General features: G+C 38.3%; 1 protein-coding gene across 5 annotated transcripts in view; it reads left to right on the forward strand.

Moving 5' to 3' along the window:
* The window catches only part of si:dkey-237h12.3 (teneurin-3), a 150,807-nt gene that overhangs the window by 71,512 nt on the left and 59,678 nt on the right, over window positions 1–19,617 (forward strand). For all 5 annotated transcript variants that reach the window (XM_041991187.1, XM_041991188.1, XM_041991189.1 and 2 more), the window contains exons 5-9: window positions 1,045–1,283; window positions 10,024–10,149; window positions 13,936–14,150; window positions 17,692–17,902; window positions 18,983–19,084. In XM_041991187.1, coding sequence (XP_041847121.1) covers window positions 1,045–1,283; window positions 10,024–10,149; window positions 13,936–14,150; window positions 17,692–17,902; window positions 18,983–19,084 — 893 coding nt within the window. The remainder of the gene's footprint in view (window positions 1–1,044; window positions 1,284–10,023; window positions 10,150–13,935; window positions 14,151–17,691; window positions 17,903–18,982; window positions 19,085–19,617) is intronic.

The raw sequence follows: 19,617 nt of genomic DNA on the forward strand, positions 1-19,617 counted from the left end.
CAAAGTGTTCCACTTGAATAGACATCAAAGTTGTAGAGCTCAGGCAGGCACCTTCAGGTGTAATGTTGTGTGCAAGAGTGCATGTGAAGTATTCATGCGAAGCAACCTCCTCTTTGAATAATAAAGAAATAAAAAATAAATAAATAAGTAAAAGAATAAATAAATAAAATAAAATTGAACAATAATATTTTCCCCCACTTTGGTTTATAATTAAAAAAAAACAAAAAGAAAATACAAAGACAAGTTAATTTTATTTGTTTTTGGATTATTATTTTTATTATTATTAAGAAATTCTAATTACGCTCAAGCCTTTGATTTGCTACTAAAGCCTACCTTGTGATGAATTGAAGCATTTCATTTGAAGTTATCTATTGCTTTGAGAAGGGTGATTCTAATTGGAACATTGTCATTATTGCCTGTTTTTGTTTTTATGCAATTAATTTTAACTAGGCTTTGTCAAAGCAATTGCATTTTACAGTCATGGACCAGAATAACATCTGCAATGAATGGTCAGTCTGTCCAATTTTCTTGGCTGTCCCCATAAGCCTGAAGGCATTTGGGTATTAATCTCTAAGTAGTGGCAAGGGTGGCAACTTGGCTTAATTCATTTACTTAAGAGCTTTTCACATGGGGTTTAAAAGTTAATAAGACGATCACTCCGTAGTGCATTTGATTAAACCCTGTTAATTACCCCAGGTATAATGGGCTATTAGCAAAGGCCCTGTTGTAAAAGGGCAGGAGTGAGATGATTGTTTTTATGAGGTGCTTTTTGGTCACCTTTTCCAATGTCAGGGTAATACTGGATGCCAGATTATTACAGAGTATTACATCCTGGAAGATAACAGACAAGGGCATTAGATGTGTGATTCTTTTGGCTAATAAAATTTAATTTAGAATTTTTTAGCTTTGAGAAATTACCAGAAAAATAATTGGCATTAACCATTGCACAAGATTAGTCAAGATTTCCACTGAATAACAAAATAAACGGTCTTAGCATACAGTAACCTTCTCTCCCATTTGTTTTTTTTTTTCCTCTGTCTACAGGCACTTTCTTTTTAAAACAGGCACAGGGACGACACCTTTCTTCGGCACAGCAGCCCCTGGTTACACAATGGCAACAGGGACTGTTTACTCAACACCTGCGCGTCCCTTGCCTAGAAACAGCCTGTCCAGAGGGGCTTTCAAGTTCAAGAAGTCACCTAAACACTGCTCCTGGAAATGCACCGCCCTGATCGCTGTTGGCATAGCTGTGGTGCTGTCTATCATTCTCTGCTACTGCATAGGTAAGGCTCAGACCAGCCTTAGAACAGATGGTGATTTTAAAACCAGGTTGCACCACATACATGGTGGTATTTTTTTTTTTTTTTTGTTTTGTTAAAAAGATTTGCCTATGTCTCTAAAAACCTTCAAAGGTGCTACATTCATGTCTCTCTCTCGCACTGTCTCAATCATGGACACACACCAGTGCCCTCTTTCTTTATCTATTATCTGACTTTTACCACCCTTTTTCTTCCACACCTTTTCATCTGTTCGGTTGAAGACACATTAGCCTTATCAAATTCAAGGCCACACTTCTACAAACCTGTCATCTGAGGCTGTCTTTCAAACTGGCACGTTGCAGCTGCAGTTTAAAAACTTCTCTCATTCCCGTCCTCAAACAGATCGACTCACTGTATGAGGCAAGGTCTATGTTCATGTTTGAGAGCAGTTCAGCAGATGAAACTCTAATCTACAGACTGTTCACACCAACAGATATTCAAGCCTGACTGTGGGTTTCAACCACAACTTTACCCTCTTTGCTCTAGAATACCAATAGTGTAAAATCTTTTAATCTGAGCCTTTAGTGTCAATATTCTAATTATTATTTGATTGAAATCTTGCACAGTATTTTCGCTATTAGAAGCCAAATATATGGATTATTTTTTCAATCTGTACATATAAAAAGATTAAGCAACTATCCATCTATTTTCTTTTATACTTGCTTCCAATTCAGGGTTGCAGAGGGGCTGGAACATGTCCCAGCTGTTATCAGGCAAGAAGCAGGGTGCACAACAAACAAACAAGCAACTACTCACGGTCACTCCTAGGGTCAATTTAGAAGCAAAAATTAACCTTACATTTATGTTTTTGGCCTGTGGCCTCAGCCAAGAAACGGACTGAATCTCTTGCTGTGAGGCAACAGTACTAACTGCTTCACGCCTTACAGCCCAAGATTAGCCATCAAGTCATGCACAATTAAGTCGTAAGCGTTCTTGCTGCCTGATAAAAAGGTGCAGTATTACTGTTCCTGTCACCTGAGTTCATGAAACCAGTAGTTTATGTGCCAGAAGTGATGCATTTCAGTTTTGGGGAAAGGAAATTATCTGCTTTGATGTTTGACAATTGTCTTCCGGTCAGATGGAACAAATGATTGACAGGCTGCCTGAGGTGAATGGAGATGGCATTGCTCTTCCACTGCTTTTTCCTCTCTGCAACAGCAGCAGATGTCCAGATACGATTCAGTCTATCAGACTAAGCCTTCAGACAGATATGCAGACATGGCATCAGTGCAGTTTCTAAGAAGACATCCCAGACTGCTTCCCTTTGACAGGAAGCTGTGCATCATCCCCACACTTGTGATCACCAGCTCCATTCACGTCCGCTGGGATTTCTGTTAAAATGCAGAGACGGAAGGATTGTTCAGATGGCACAAAAGGCAACATTAGAATGGAACACAGGTTTAGGAGCTCAATTCTTATAGGAGAGAAAGTAGTTCCAAGCACTTGAAAGGTAAAAAATACGACCTTGGTTCCCAAAGCCTTTGTTGTACTACAACCAAAACTGGCTTACTCTGTCAAACAGGGAATGCTTTCATCTCAGTCAGAAAGATAAGATACTCACTGCACTCATTTCCTTTGGGCATTATTTTCCACAAGCTGCCCCTGTTTGTTTGTTTGTTTGCTGTGTGTTTGTTTGTTAGTTTTTATATCATATGTCAAAGCTGACTTCTTGCTAACCTTTAGAATCTTGACCACAGCTATAAATCTTTACAGATTCATCTTTTCTCATGTCCTCCCTTGTCATCCAAGCCTTTAATCCTTGCACTGTGCCTTTCTGCTTGAGTGGATATGTAAGTATTCAGCCAGGTCAGAGGCAGAGGAAATGTGACAGAGTTGTATAAAGAGAAATATGGCGATGTTGGAGAGATCCTATAACCAGTGCTTTATTGCCGAACAGAGAAGGAAGTGCTTTGTCTCAGAGGAGAGGTCATAAATGTGCTCCACGGGTATCAATATTCATAATCCCTTTATTGACTTAACTGTTTTGTTAGTTGTTGTGGCTCATGATTGCATATCATGAATTAGCATGACGGTGTATGTATATATAGTGCCTCTGCTCATCTGCGCTGAAGAATAAGATGCTATTTTTGTTTTTGCTTATAACAGCTCAACTCGCTTAGCTCTTTTTCAGCTGGTGTCATTAACGGTTCCAACAGATTGGATTCATTTCCACATTTCCATCTGAACAATCACTAACTTGTATAATTGTAGACCTATCGGATGTTTGGATTTTGTTTTTGTTTTTTGTTTTTTGTTTTTTTGGCATGATTCCAGAGTGTGTGTCTGCTTCAGCTTAGTCGCCATTTATGTGTGTGTTTGAATGTGTTAAACAGATGTCACTTGCCTCAGGTGTCTGAGAGTGTTTCCACAACTTCCCCTCTCTTTCATCCACCGCCAACTCACCTGCCAGGTGCAATGACTTAAATAGCAGCAAATGTGCACTCATACTTTAATACTTGTCTGCAGTCACCTCTCACAGCTCCATTACTACAAAGATGAGCTCAAAGACAATGAAGGCACAGCTGCATCTGTTATTTCCTAATTTGGACTGTGTTTGACGTTTATAGCAACATGTTACTTTATTATTTTTTCCCCCTTTTTTAACTTATTTTTTATTAAAAAAAAAAAAAAAAAAACTAAATTTCTTACTAGCAAAACAGCCACAGCAGTTCCTGCAAGTCAAATGAGGCAAACCTGCTGAGGTGAGTATTTCTGTTCCAGCTCTGCAAACTGGCCTGACTGGAGGGATTTTAGCTGTTGTTGGGATAGAGGAAGGCCAATCAGGAAAGAGTCCAACTTTGATGTTTTGACTGAGTGCAGAAACACCATGTGGATTTTTTGGAAAAGCTCACAGTTAAACCGCATAAACAAAACCAAATGCCGGCAGGGAGGATGATAATTTTTTTTTTTTTTCTTCTAACATTTTTTGTCATCTTTTACTTTCTCAAGTGCATCTTACATGTTTCTAAAGAGACAAAAGTCAGATAAGTCCATCAAAGGGTGACAGCATTTACACTATAACAAGAGAAGAGAGGACATTGCAGGTGCCTCTGCTTGCGAGTGAAGCTGAGTGAGCAAAATGGCTGCTTCTTCTATTAAATAAATACAAGAAACATCCCAAGCTAACACAAAGAGACTCTGGGCCAGCTTGAGTTGCCACTGGAGCATAAAACAAGCCCTGTGTTGGTCAGTGTTCTGGTTCAGAGGGTGTTTATCAGTTTGAGGTTGATGGAATCCCTGTCCTGGAGAACAGGAATATCTGAGCTGTGCAGCTTATTTCTAGGAACCAGGAGTGTTTGTGCACAAGTACTTTACACTATTTCAAAAATGGAAAAGAAAAAGGAAAAATAAGAGATTATCTCAATATTTTGTGGCTGTTGAGTTTCTAGTCATTAATGGCGCTCTGCTACTCCAGATGGGCCACTTATCTGTCTGGCAAATTTATTTTTTTTCTCTCTCTCCTGGCCAACAGCATAACCTGCATTACAAATACAAAAGTTTCACACTGTTTTGCTGTCTAATCTCCAAGGCTTAGATTGTTTTTATATGTATTATACCTACAAGAAGAAAGACATCTTTCACATGTGGCAAGCTAAACACTGCTTGTCTGGTGGCTACACAACCAACAATCATGTGATCAAGGTGAATTTGCCGTGAGAGCTTTCTCAGGTCCATGTTACATTTTATGTTGCAGAAGCGTTAATACTTCTGAACACAACTGATCCGGTGGATGTCAGAGCTTAAAAAGCATGTTGTGAACTTACCAGCCTCGCCTACATGGGCAGTGCTGATGCTCCACAGGGCGATTAGAGGCCTTTTCCAAGTTTCTTGCACAGGAAGAGAATTGCTCATGGCCCATAAATATTAATTGAACTGGCCCAGACTGCAGAAATAACTTATGCAAATTCATAAATTGAGGGCTATTCACCTCAAAGCAATTTGTTGATGAGGTAAGTGGAAATTCAGACCCTGGTGCACTAAGAGCAGGGAAGGTAGGGGGGCTCTCTGTGGTTCTGTGGTGCCTGTGATACACAAGAGACCACTGTCACATACAATTTCCTCTCTGGTGGAAGGTTTGTGATACAAAAGACGTGTAGAGCCAAGAGCCTCTGAACTCACTGTGTTCAATGATTTAGGGACCACAATCAAGAGGAACCAAGAAAAGATGCTTTTCAGGCAAAGAGACTTGTGTCAGGCTTCTTTTATTTCTTTAATTTTCTGTAGGTTAAACATTGCTGGACTCATTTTCAGTCATGCTGGTTGCCTGGCCCAAGGGACGGCAGTGTCGGCCTGTTTACCATGCAGCTGCTCAGGTGCTCCCGTGGGTCGTTATTCCCATTTGAACGTGAGCTTTAGGACTTTTAAGGGCAAATGTTAAAAGGGGGTGGGGGGGGGGGGGCACTGTTTCTTTATCCATCAGAAAAGCGAGTCTCTGGTCTCTGCTGCTGCTTTTCCTCAGTGACACTGTTATCATTATAATCATTTTCCTAATGAAGACATTTACAAACCACAAAGGGCATTTCTTTTGCACTTATTTGGTGTTTTAATGTATTGAAAAATGACTGGATGCCTCTTTTTATTTTCTCTGCCATTTCAACTGACCTCCCTACCTAATATATAAACACATACATACAAAGTACATGTACACTGACAGGAGTAGCATCACTTCTTAAAGCAGGTAAATTCAGTTCATTTTTCCAGGGTTGAAAGATTTTCAGTTAATTTAGATGAAATAACCAAACATTTTGTTTAGTATTTAAGTAAATGTTTAAGCAATGGAATAGCAGCTGCTTAATAGTCAGTAATAAAAAAAATCATTCCTACAACTTGACTGTTTAAGATAAGCTCTGATATGAAGCCAAATCCATAAAAACTTAATATTGTTGCTTGAAAAAAAAAAAAAAAAACGTTGGGAAACCACTTCTGGCCTTTGTTTATTTTATTTCTTTATATCCAGTTACTTCATTTTTACTAATTAATTTCCTTCTTTTTTATTTAGTAATATTTATTCATTATTTACCTTTATTTATTAATTGTTATTTATTTATTGAATATTTAATTGTTTTTTATTAGTCTTTTTTTTCCTGATTCCTTCCTTTTTTTTGTTTGTTTGTTTTGATAAACAAACAAATAAATTCAGGCTTTAAGGGGCTAAAGCTCTTTGTAACTTAGATAAATGTCTGACCTTTCTAACAAACCAAACAGCTTAAAAGTTTTAGTTAAATATACTGACTTGCTTCCGTAGAGACAGCCTGCTGCACTTGCTGCAGTGCGGGGAAAAACAGGGTCTGGTTACAGCTGCAAGCACGTTTTATTCTGTCGAAGTAGAGACAAATGATTTACGCATCCTTTGTTATAATTTACCCTTCACGAAGTTGTGACTTTGAGCTGACATCGCTGCATGGTAAACAAAGCTGTTTGGAGCTGCTGGATGTGTGCAGGAAGGAAGAAGGGGGTAAAAACCTGGGGAGGACGAAGCCATTATGAGGAAACTGATGGGGTGCCAAATCTTGTAAAACTTTTCAATACACACACAGGCACCAACACCACACTCTCCGTCTCTTTCTGTGATTTCCACCTGTGGGTGCTCCATCACTTTGTTCCAGATTAAAACTGCATTTCTATAACTCCTATGATGGAGTCTTGTTTTAAAACAAAGAAGCAAATCTTTCTCCAGCTAAAGGTATAAAGAAAGTATTATATTGACTTGACTGACTCTTTGTTAATCCCTCAAGGAAAAGAAATCCTTTCTGTTCAGTATAGATAATTGTATTAAATAAAATAACAGATGATAAACTGTTGAACAGTTGGAGTGTAGCAGAGAGAGGCATGGCTGAAGTCTTCACAGTTCGCTATGAATGCATCAGGCTGTTAAGTTTCTAGCTCGACAACAACTGAGCCATGAATTTGTATTTTACATCTATAGGTAAATGTCACGGTCCAAGGAGAAGGAGGTGTTGAAAAGGATCCAAATGCAGAAGAAACACACAGGAGCTGATGTTAAGTAGCATCTGAGGTTTTAATGATAATAGATAAGAAACTGAAGATAATACAAAAACTGAAACAGGGAGATAAGATACAAGGTGTGATAATCAGGGAACAGGAAGTAAAGTGAACAGAACACAAAGGAATGAACTCAACACAATAAAAGCAGGAAGCAAGCCAGAACTCAAAACTACGACAAAGGACTATAAACTAAGGCTGCAATAGAACAAAACCCACAGACCATAACAGGTAAAAACAGGTGGACAGAAACTTGCAAAGTTCCCATGGTGCAGAGAAGTTATCTCACAATCACCATGACGATAAAGGGAATAAAGGTTTAAACTCCCTTCTTGCTCCTGCTTTCAATACCAAAGATCTTGTTTTCAACCCTTAGATTTGGATCTTTTTCCAGGCTTTACTCCAGCTTTGAAATTCTCAATCTCCCTTTGTCAAGGTTATGCAGATGTTACAAAAAGAAATAAAGAAGCAGAGAAGAAGCAGAAATCATTCCAACAATTCCAACAGGCAGTGAAGAATGATTCAAATAAAGCAGTGTTTTTAATGAAAAAGCTTATTAGAAAATCCCCAGAGCATAACGGAGAAACGCATGACATGGCTTTAACTGCTGCAACAGGCTGCTATGTACCGTCTAGAGCAATTCCTGTTCCACCTGATGCATATTTGAAGCAAAGACTTCAGCCGTGAGGCAGCTACATGTGAGAGAATATATTATTTGTCATTCAGCACAACCTTTGATAAAATATGATGTCCTGTTTTCTGCCAGGACATCAGAGAAAATGTTTTGTCCCAATTTTTTTTTTCCTATGGTCATCTGTTTTTCTTTTTAATCAAGTAACAGATTGTGCTACATTTCATTCTTTAAGTAATGACTTAACCTGCAATAATTTGATGCTGTCATTAGCAAGAGTAGGTGTCATTTTCCCTCTTTTTTTTTAATTTCCAGGCAGGGGTTTCACTTTGTTTAATGCTCCATGTCCTCAGCCAATCCTTGTAATTTTGGATCCAGCTTAGTAGACTTTCTTGCTCCAGTGAAAGCTACTGACATGTTGGTCAAAGAATTAGACATACTGATTCAGTAGAATGGACTGTGTGTGTTGGTTGGTGTGATTCCTTCCAAATGATGTCTCTCTGGTTTTGCAGAAATCAGAATCTTTCAGTAAAAAAAAAAAAAAAAAATAATAATTCCAGATATTTTTACATGTTTATCACTAGCAATGGGAACACTAACAGCTGGAAAAATTATTGGATTGACCTCCAGTAGACATTATTACATTTTAGTACTTGTGTGTAACCTAAAGCTTTGTCAATGCACCTTGATCATCTTTGTCCACAGATGGAATATATAAAGAATTCCAGATATGCTGCTGTCACATGTGGTAACAAATGTGCCCTGAACTCTGATTTTCACATCAGGTGGCTCTGTCTAAGAAAAGCAGGCTCGTTACAACTATTGATGAAACAATCAGAATTTGCTGCACCTGCTGGTCATATGCCCCCGTTGGCTTTACCGCCAACAAAAATGAATACTGAGATGGAGCATGATCTTGAATGAATGAGCTTATCACTCAAATGTTATCGCTCAAATGTTAAATCTGCATTGCCTAACAGAAATCTAAGGCTATGCCGCACCTGTTTATTTGATCTAGCAAGGAAGGACAAGGGCTATGTACATCCTCTCTCAACCGGTGCCAAATATTTTTATCAGGGAGACTTTTCACAAAGCAAACAGGCAGCCAATTTCTTAACAAAGTATCTATTGACACACTGTTCATACTAGTTTCCCATCTCTCTTTTGGTCTCCTTCACATTTGATATTCTCTCTGGCCCCACATCTACCTCTCAAGTTATTTGCTGCAGTCGATATCCATCTTCCCAGCGATGGGTGTTAGAGAAAAGTTCCTCCCGCAGATCAAATGGTCGGAAATCAAGATGCTTCCTCAGCATGCTCCTTGGCTGGTGACTTTGAAGGAGATTGGGCCTCTTGCTGCGCTCACAGAAAAACCTCAGTTTCCCAAAACAACAAGAACACAGTTTGACTGCATCCAATTCTGTGACAATAAAACAGGATGTCTGAATGAAAGCCAGACACGTTTTAGTTATGTAAGAGAACTAGAGGAGTGTTGCAGCGTCTCACCCTCTCACTTCATCTCCTGCTGTGAGTGTCTTTTTCAATACACTGCCTTCCACTTTCTTAAAAGTCTTTCACTTTATGCCTCCTCTTCTATCTCACTCTTTCACACACATGTAGCTCCATCTCCTTTGTATTAGATATGGGGAGTTTAAGACTTTTCCAGTGTATCTTGTCTAAAGTGGAAGCTTTGTGTCAAAATATAAAGTCAGCCTGCTGCTTTCTTTGATGCAGTTGCTGCTTGTGAGCTGACACTTTGGAATCTTAATGAACAGCGCTCCCAGAGGAAACATGCCACAGTATTGATCCAAATGACTTTGTCTGGCCTGTATCAGTGGTGTGTTTACACAAAAGCCACCCATGGCAGGGTAGCCACTGAAAACAAAATGTGGTGTAAAATATTTGGAGTTAAACTTCTGCTGTTTTCTGCCTGCTCTGAGTCCGTCCACCATGCACTCCACCAGGTCTTTTGTGCTTAAGCGGCCGGATTGTTCTTGGGCTACTGTTTGCTTACTTGTTTATGATTTTTCTACCAGCCCATACAGTCTTTTGTGTGTTTGTGTTTCACAGCGATGCACCTTTTCGGCCTCAATTGGCAACTCCAAGAATTGGACAACCAGCCAGCTTTTGAAAATGGAGGAATTGGGAAGATCAGACCCACTCAGTCAAGTATAGTGACAGTTTTGGCTGCTGATGGTAAGGAAATTATATTGATATCTAATCCATGATACGGTTATTTTACATACAGTAATGTTATTACATATTATAATGTTATTACAGTGTGAAGGAAGTAGTGACATCTAGTGGTGAAGTTTCAGACTGTAACCCTCCACATACCATCCAGCTCTCACTATCTTTTGAGGTAGTAGCGAAACAAGTGTAAAAAAATAAATAAATAAATCTGAAAATATAAAAAATGTCACTATTAAGACCTGAACTAGACCCATCTGCATTTAAAAACTTTATTAAAAAAAACTGTTGAAGCCTGACTGGTACCAGGCCTATAAAAAAATCACAGCTCTCAACGACCAACACATCCAACAATTAATATTACTGATATTAAAAAATACAATATCCATTTGAAAATTGTCAAAAGAAAAATCTATTTCTTACTTATTCAAACATTAGGGTCATTTTGAACCCTGATTCTTGACAACAAAGTTGTTAAAATACATTTAGGTTTTCCATTTTTCCTTATCTTGCCTACTATTTTAGGTCATTAGTTATTAACTACTAACATTAGCATTGTTTATTAGCTGCAGTGTTGCCAATTTAGTGAAGTTATTTTAACATTTTATTTTCACATTGCCTCAGTACGGTTGCTTTTTCACTCGGGACATTTTATGAAACTTTTAGGTCACATATAAGGTCTCTTTTCCATTTTATGGACATCTCTTTATGCTTTCAACGTACTCAGTGAGACCAGCCACAGCGGTGCTTGCAAGCTGACTGCACAAGCACAGTTTTGGCCTGCATGAGGAAAAGTTGATATCCTCCTCCATATTTTACATTCTGTCTGAGAGATCACTGTACAAGGAAATATAGCACAAATTGCAGCATCAAAGCTATATTTAACTTCTGTAGATGGTGTTTTTGTCAGATTTTGCTGTGCTTATGAAATGAGGATAATATTGAAGCAGCAGTCTCTAAATGCCCTGACATTAGCTGCGGTTTGACACGTAGACTTAATTGGCCACTTTTCAGTCACAACTTCTCTTGCTGTGTGATGACAGAAACAGGAAAAAAAAATGTGCGTGAAAGCAGCAGATTCATTTAAAATTTATCTCTTCTAATAAAAGAAAAGCAAAGAAGATCTAAAGGGCAGGCACGGTTAGAAAGTAAATGCAACATCATGAATAGGTAAATTAGCATATGGCATCATGTAGCTACATTTAGAGGCTTTTTAGGAGCCTTTAGGTACATTTAATTAGAAATAGCTGGCAACACTGATTCACTGTCATCTAGCCTGACCTCTGCTCTCCGTGTATGAGAGGTAATTGACACAAGCCATTTGATACCAGCATGTGGTTACAGATGCACTATGTAGTTCGCTTGCAGATTTAATAATGCCACACAATATAGCAAGATAACAAAATCATCCATCTCTAATGATCAGTGCTATATAAACATGCAATGGTCTTATTAGACCCACATGTGTTTTACAGATAATAGTAACCCTTACATAGTGTTCATATTTTGTAGTAAGGTCAGGGTCAAGATTGATCCGGACCAAGACTTCCCTCATAGTAGGTGTTTTTATCAAACTTTAAACTATAGATTTATTTAGAATGTCTAAATTCTTTTTTTCATTTTAATAAATACATGATGTTTCCTCAATAAATGTTTAAGAGAGCAGGAACAGTTAATTTTTTTAGTTTTATAACACTTGTTTTTGGAAAGAAGCATCTATAACTACACAGTATCATATCCTGTTTTACATAAAATATAAAAGTCATAATACCTTGGATATATTTTATATTTTTTATATTTAAAAATGCTTTGAAGTTTCTGGAACTGTTAGAATTTACAATATAACCACCATTGAACACTGTCTTAATAGCTGTATTTTAAGAAATCATCAGTATAATATTTTTTTCAAAGATTTTCTTGGCGCTAGTGGCCTTTATTATACAGTTAGTGGACATTAAAGATGGTCAGAGGGAGGGTTAGACATACAGCAAATGGCCACCGTGTAGAAGAGCTGTAGCCTCTGTAAATGAACTGGCTGTTCAGTCAGCTGAGCTAAACACCTGCTGTCAAGTGTCAAGACGGGTCACATTTGACCCGAACAGTATCTAAGGGAAACAGATCCAGAAAAATGATCGCAGCCAAATCCAAACCTGACTTACTACATTATGCTGTCCCAAATCCACACAGGTCAGGTCTCCATTCCTCAGGATCTAAAAACATCAGGACTTCAAAAAAGCCCTGTAACAACATGCATATAAAATATGGTTTAACACGAAACTGCATTCATACTGACTGATTCCCTGCAAGCCCAACACATAGAAAGTTATTATTTCCACATAGAAAAAAAGATTGGAAATACAAATTCTAAAAACCAAGTAATATTTGAAAGCAACCTACCGGAAGCTGAAGGTTTTTCCCAAGATTTTGAGAGAATTTGTAATCTTTATCTGGTATTTGATGATTTTTTTTTTAAAAATAAAACCTTTTAGATGAATTAAAAAAGGGAAAGTGTAAAATGACAACTTAGACAAGCTGCAGCAGCAAAACATTTGCTCAGCTCAATGCAGAGCCATGATAATTTATTGAAATCTTTTCAACCTCTGAAAATCAATTGACTGGCTCCAAACAGCTTTGTACCCTCTAATCATAATCTTGGACCATTGTGTATTCATCAACGAGCTAGTAGGCCATCTCAGCTCACCTTTACTGGAAAAGCCACCGAATGAATCTCTAAGCACAGTGCAGTATTTAAAATGCATGGCCACGAAAGAATTAATTGAGTTGAGGAGGCCAGGCAAAAGCTCAATTGTTTAAACTCGGCTAGATTTAAATCCTCATAAGTACTGCTAATTAAGATAGCACGAGGCAGGTTTTGGACTGTTTAAAGGCAATCAATAGCCAGCTATTATTCTCCCCAGAGGTAAACTTGGCTTCCAAGCCTCACTTTGACTGAAGCTGAAGTGACAGGCAATGGCCTCATTACACACCCAACAGTGAGGCATGCAAATAAAGGAGGTCTGGCATGAACAGATATACTCACAGCTTCAGCACTTGTCCACATGCAGCAGTGCAGAGATGTTTGCATTGCTCTGTATCGTCCACATGCATTCTTTCCTCAACCCCAGCTTGAAATGGTGAGGAGCTCAACTGATTTTATTTTTTCATTTCTATAACATTTGTCATGGTACTGGCATGGTGTTGTACACCGCAGTTTTTTGTGTGACTACTATAACCATATTACAACCCACAAACTACTGGCATTGTAAGGATTCCACTGAAGGACATCATTCAGCAAATTGTTTTGATTTGTTGTTATTGCTCTAGCAAGGTAGTTCAAAGTGTATCTGACAGATTCCATTTACACCTTATCTGATATGAGACCTCACTCTATAAGCCACAAGGACCAAAGAAGTGATGGGAGATTCAGCCTGTGAGTCTTATAAAAAGACAATTATATCTGGTATTTCTCTTTTTTATTATTTTTCTCGGTAAGTTTCAGATGAAAAAAAGTGCTTTTAATCCTGTCAAGTTGGACACAGCTCATTTGGAATGGATGTGACATTCCTACAGTTATGTCCTTGCTTGAATAAGGAAGTAAGATTACATTGAAAAGTAACAGGAGGATTTCAGCATTAATAGGTATCCATAGATTAATAAATCACAGAGAGTCAAAGAGACTTTAGATGTGAAAAATAAAAAAAGAAGGTTAAGCCTATTGACTACTTTACACCTTACGCTTTTAGTTTTAATACTGTCACATGTGATTCATTGGGGTGCGTTTCTATTTTGTAGGAAGGAGTGGCGTACTTCATCAGGAGAACAACTCCATCGATACCGGGCAGGTTGACATTGGGAAAAAGGTGGCTCAGAGCATCCCACCTGGGGTCTTCTGGCGTTCCCAACTAAGCATGGAGCAACCACGCTTCCTCAAGTTCAACATCTCGGTGCAGAAGAACGCACTGATCGGAGTTTACGGGCGAAAGGGTCTTGCACCATCTCACACTCAGGTACAAGATTCTTAAAAATGTTTTTCCTTCAGATTTAATTTATTTGTTTAAAGGCAGTACAACTCTATTCCTGCTTTCAGTCTGGATTGTAGCAGGGCACAGAGCCATTTTGTTGGAATGCATGCAAAATGTGGTTTGAGATTGTCTTGCTGAAATTAGAAAGCCCTTCCCTGGAAGACATCTTTTAGATGGCATGTTGCTGCACATCCCGTGTATATCACTGAGCATTTGCATGGTGCCTTTATAATGTGTCAGTTATTTGTGCCATGTGCACTAAGCATCATGGATTTTGGCATTTGAAATATTCACTGATAAGAACCTAGAGGGTTGCTTTCTTTTGGCTGAAAGGCATGTGATAATGATTTCCAGAAAGCACGATTCACACATTTTTATTTATTATTGTTTTCAACTTGTATGTTTGGATGCAGAAACAAGCTGTATTCAATAACAGCAGTTTTTCAGAAGTGTTTCTGAGCCCATGCAGTGATTTCCACTACAGTATTCTGTCTATTTCTAAAGCAGTGTTGCCTAAGGGCCAAAACATGTTCACTCTTCAGTATTGGTTTTTGTTCTTGTCTCTTGTGTGCAGATACTACTCTGATTCTCTGAATTTGTAAATGATATCGTTTGCTGTAGATGATGAAATCACCCTTAATAAATTTTACTTGTTAAGCTTCAACATTTTAGTACTTTAAAAACGTTCTATTCTGTTTAGGTTTGCTTTGGACAAACTGTCCCCAACTTTTATACAAACAAACTTTCTAAATTGATATAATTTAATATGGTAATTTTTCCTTATTAATTCACCCACGCGTTTAAATGTTGAGCATCTGTGTTTTTGCAGGGGCTTATGTTATTATTTGTTCTTTACTTTTATGTTGGCATATGTGTGGACACGCACAATTTTCTCAAAATCTTAGCCATTTGGAAGAAGATTTTTTTTCTCCTTTTTTTCTTTTTCCCCCCAAAACTGTCTAACTTCTCTTTTGAATGACACACCAATGTGTTTAGATGGTGATGAATGTACTCAGGCAAAGTTATTTTCCAACACACTTGATGTGAAACAAAAGCCCTCAGCTTCACCTGTTTGACATTGTCTCTTTGTAAGGACAATCTTTACTCAAGTGCAGACAGTTAGGGAAACACTTTGATGGAACAAAGTCCAATGCAAGTAATACTAGGAGAGATGGATTGCACCTCCTGGATAAAAAAACAAAAACACTGTAACCCAGCAAAATCAAAGACCAAAGGGTACTAATTAACAAGACACTACTTTTCTGTCTCAAGCTATTGTTGTTCAGACACTCAAGCTTGTCAATGCCAGACATTGTGCCCATTGTGTCTTCTACTAAATTACATTCTGCTCAGGTACTGGGGGCACAAATCAATGCATTTACTTAACTGAGCATGAAAGACCCCAATGAGAGATATTGACTGTTAGTCGTATTCACTGCTTGGAAGACAAGACAGCATTTAAGTGCAACAACCTTTCCACCTTCTTCAAATATAGACTTCCTCCATCTGCTATTGAGTGTTTGTCTGCGAGCATACAAACCAGACAAGTTCGTAGAAACAAACTTTTTTGTTTTTTCCCTGCTTATAGGTTTACACTCAGTTGTACAATACTGAGTTCACTTCATCGAAAGGTTGTGGAATTTACAGGCTCTAAGCATCCTTCCTCAGTTCGTGCAGCAACCGGCAGTCTCTCCGCGCTTGGTCTCCTGACTGTGATTCACCAAAATTGTTGGAGTGAGATGAGTGGGAGGGAGGGCGGCTTTCACACCAGCTAATCAAGATGTATGCACTTGGGCAGGAGGGTTAAAGGATTGTGGGATGAACTGTTTTTATTACTTTCCCCTTAAGTCAAGAACACAAAGAAGTCAACTTCCACCAGGTTAATATGCCCACCCAGCCCCCTCTATCTTGCTCAAAGGGGGTTTAAATTAGAGCATTGACCTGTGCCATCATGTTTACTGAAAATCCTGTTTTAATGTATTTTTACCTCCATCTTTCAAGCAATTGGAAGTGCACTGTGTGTTCATTAGGCCGGGTATAGCATACGGCTGGATTCAAAAGTCCATTCATCAAACTTTGACCAGCAAAGGAACAAAAAGGATTTATTACAATGTAAAGAAGAAAACATATCTTAATTATTTTTAGACCTTTGCCAATCAATTTCTTGCTTTGATTTTTTAATAGTACTGCTTATAATTATTAGAATAATTGTGATCATCTTATAATTTTCTTATTATTTCAGTGTTTTTATTTTATTTTATTTTTTCAGGACTTTTTTCATTGATTTCCTGCTTTTAATAATATTATTAATAATAATAATAATGTGTCTTTATTTTTACTATGTTATTATTAAATAATTGTTTTTCAATATTGTAGCATTTGTTTAAAATCTAAATTGGAAATGTTTAGCTGTGAGTCATTATCGATGGTTCATCAATAAAAGCTGTCTGCGGACAACCTCATCAGTCGATTTGAACTGGACCTATTTTTAAAAACAGCTCCTGGGTCAATCTGTTTGTTTCCCACTCTTAACGCAGCCCACGGACTCCTTTTCCTGCCTGGATGTTCACTTTAGACTCAGTTCTTCCAACAACCGCCTAAGCCAGGGAATCTGCTGCCTTCATCTGCCATGTGCCTCTGCAGCCCGTAGCCTGTTTGGGGATCGCTGTTTGAGCTGTATACGTTACACTGGCTTCTGCTGCTGCGCTCTGTACTCCTCGGCTCCAGTTAAAACGAGGTTCAGGTGCTGAGCAGGTGCAGTGAGAGCAGATGTGCCTCTTTACTCATCGGCAGGAATTACTCATAGCAACTTGTTTACACTGTGAATCAATGTTTGTTTGAGGGAAAAAAAAATAGGGATACTATGATGCTGAATTCCAAATGTAAAATAAAGAAAAGGCACAGATTGGTTATTCTATTGTTATCTGTTTTTTGTTATCTGTTTTTCACATTGGGTATTAGTGGATATGTCTCAGGATTATTGGCAAAATTAACATTAATATGGCACAAAATAAAACACTGTAGATGTTTATTTTTAATCAGTCTCAGCCAGTGCAGCAATGTGAAGTTTAGGTGTCAGCAGCGTCTACACTCAACATTATAAATGCTACTTTCACAGACGGCGATAATAAACACTTCATTCTTTATTGTGAACTCTCGTCGGGATTCAGAGTGTAGTTTTTGAGTTTGTGTCAGAGTAATATCAGTTCAATCAATGCACAAACAACTCTCCAAAAACATCTATCAACTCCAAATAACTGCCACTGAAAAAATCTGCATTTGTTATATTTGAATATTTGCTCTTTGCACAAACTACTTTTGGCTGTGTTTTGCATTAAAACTGTGCATAGTTCCTGTTAAACTGAATATGCTTGCAACGCATCCCATATTTAAAAAACAAACAAACAAAAATAAGACTCACATTTTGAACTCTTCCTGCCTATTTTCTGTCTGATTTGATTAGACTGGCACTAAAATTACTATCCTCGTGCATCTGCTTCAGTCTCTTCCCTGTGTTGTTTTGCAGTATGACTTTGTAGAGCTACTGGACGGCAGCCGGCTTATCGCCAAAGAGCATCGGACTTCAATCGAACAAGACACGAGGGTCCGGGTGGATCACCCAGTAACTGTCCACCAAGCCGGATTCATTCAGTACCTGGACTCAGGGGTGTGGCACTTCGCGTTCTACAACGATGGAAGAAGCGTGGAAGCCGTCTCCTACAACACCATCATCCAGGGTACGAGGACTCGCATCTGCCTGGACGGCTAATGAGTGTGATTGGAATGATGTGTAATGACATGTTTAGAGGACTTTAATTTCCTGAAACAGCTGTGCCTGCATGGAGCGTTTGTGTTTGAAAATCTGTCTGCCACACAAACAAGATGAGATCTTTTTTTTTTTTTACTTTTAACCATACAGGAGGTAGATTTAGATTTTCATTGCTGGGGAGTGGATTATTGTACTCAGCACTCTAATGCAAGACACCCTACCCAGCATTGATCCTGTCTTCCTAACAACCTCTTCAGTGTTCTGAAGTCTGTGAAATTTCCTTGTGGGTTTTAAGCTAGGAAAAACACTAAGGTTGAGTTAGCGTATTTCTTTTTCTATTTCCTTTGGGGAGTTCCATTGATCCAGCGCTACAAATATGAAGGTATCGATGTGTGAGGCCAAAATTGCTTGGGTCTGACTCTGGCTCAATGAACATCCAATACAAGCTAGAGTAATAACGTAAAAGTTGGCTCTCTTAACACTGATCAAAATGAGGGTCTGGGTCTTTAGGGGGGCGCGATTTATGAGCGATGGTCTGTTGAAAGAACACAAGATCTGTCTGTAGGATATGTCAGATTAACTTCAACTCAGAGAGGATTTGAGCTGTAAACACTCAGGAGATTGCATGGCTTGTGTGGGCATGATCAGTCATTCAAGGGGCTGGTGTGGTGGTGAAGCAGAAGAGGAGACAGGAGGGAAGGAAAATGTGTCAAAGAAATTGAATTATTTGGTCTAATTTAAAATGCCTGTGTGGGTTTTACTTAACATGGCTTAGATGGGAACAGTCAGCCTGCAACATACTGTTATGGAGGCTTAGCCCTTAGTGGGCATGGACAAACAGCTGTAAATGTAAGCTATGCCTGATACAAATACTGAAGAGAAGAGATGCTCACACATCCTAAAAAAAACCCCAGAAAGTCAAGAGCTTGTCTTGCAGTACATCATAAACTGTGCAGTTGTCAAATGTGAAATTCAAGAGGAATTTCAGATTTGCTCCAACGTGACAATCTGATAAATTATTAATAATTGCACACCTCTGCACCCACAGAATCTGTGACAGAGTGCACACACAACTGCTACGGGAATGGAGAGTGTGTGGCAGGATCGTGTCACTGCTTCCCTGGATTCATAGGACCATACTGTTCCAGAGGTAATAACTATGCTTTTATAATTATCTTCAAGGGTCAGTTCAGGCTTATCAGTTCAGCTTTTTATTAATGGAAAATTGAACAGGTAAGAGTTAGATGAACCCAGTCCACCTAAATTTCAAGAAGTGTTTTTCTCTCTTACACAGTCAGGAATGCACATGGTTTCGATTTGTTTTCCTCCCAGTTTTTAGATTCTTTTTAGATTTATGTTGCTGCCCCAGTATAACAGATAAACTGAATTTTGTTCAATGTGCATGTTGAAATTAGAAAAGTACATAAATATAGAAATAAACAAAATCAATGTCTATCTCTGGAGCTTTATTGATAAATTGCCTGGCCCGATGTTAGTTTAACTTGTGGGTTTATATGAAGCAATAAACCCCAGATCAGAAATGGCCTGATGTTCCTTTGAGATAAACATTCTCAGGTTCAAGGACCTTGATCACAGAATATTTCCATATTGTTTTAAATTACTGTGCTTATTTTTATGATGCTTAAATAAGTTTCAAGTGTTTTATTCTTTTCATTTATTGTT

Source organism: Melanotaenia boesemani, chromosome 7 (genome assembly GCF_017639745.1).
Source record: "Melanotaenia boesemani isolate fMelBoe1 chromosome 7, fMelBoe1.pri, whole genome shotgun sequence".
Classification (NCBI taxonomy): domain Eukaryota; kingdom Metazoa; phylum Chordata; class Actinopteri; order Atheriniformes; family Melanotaeniidae; genus Melanotaenia; species Melanotaenia boesemani.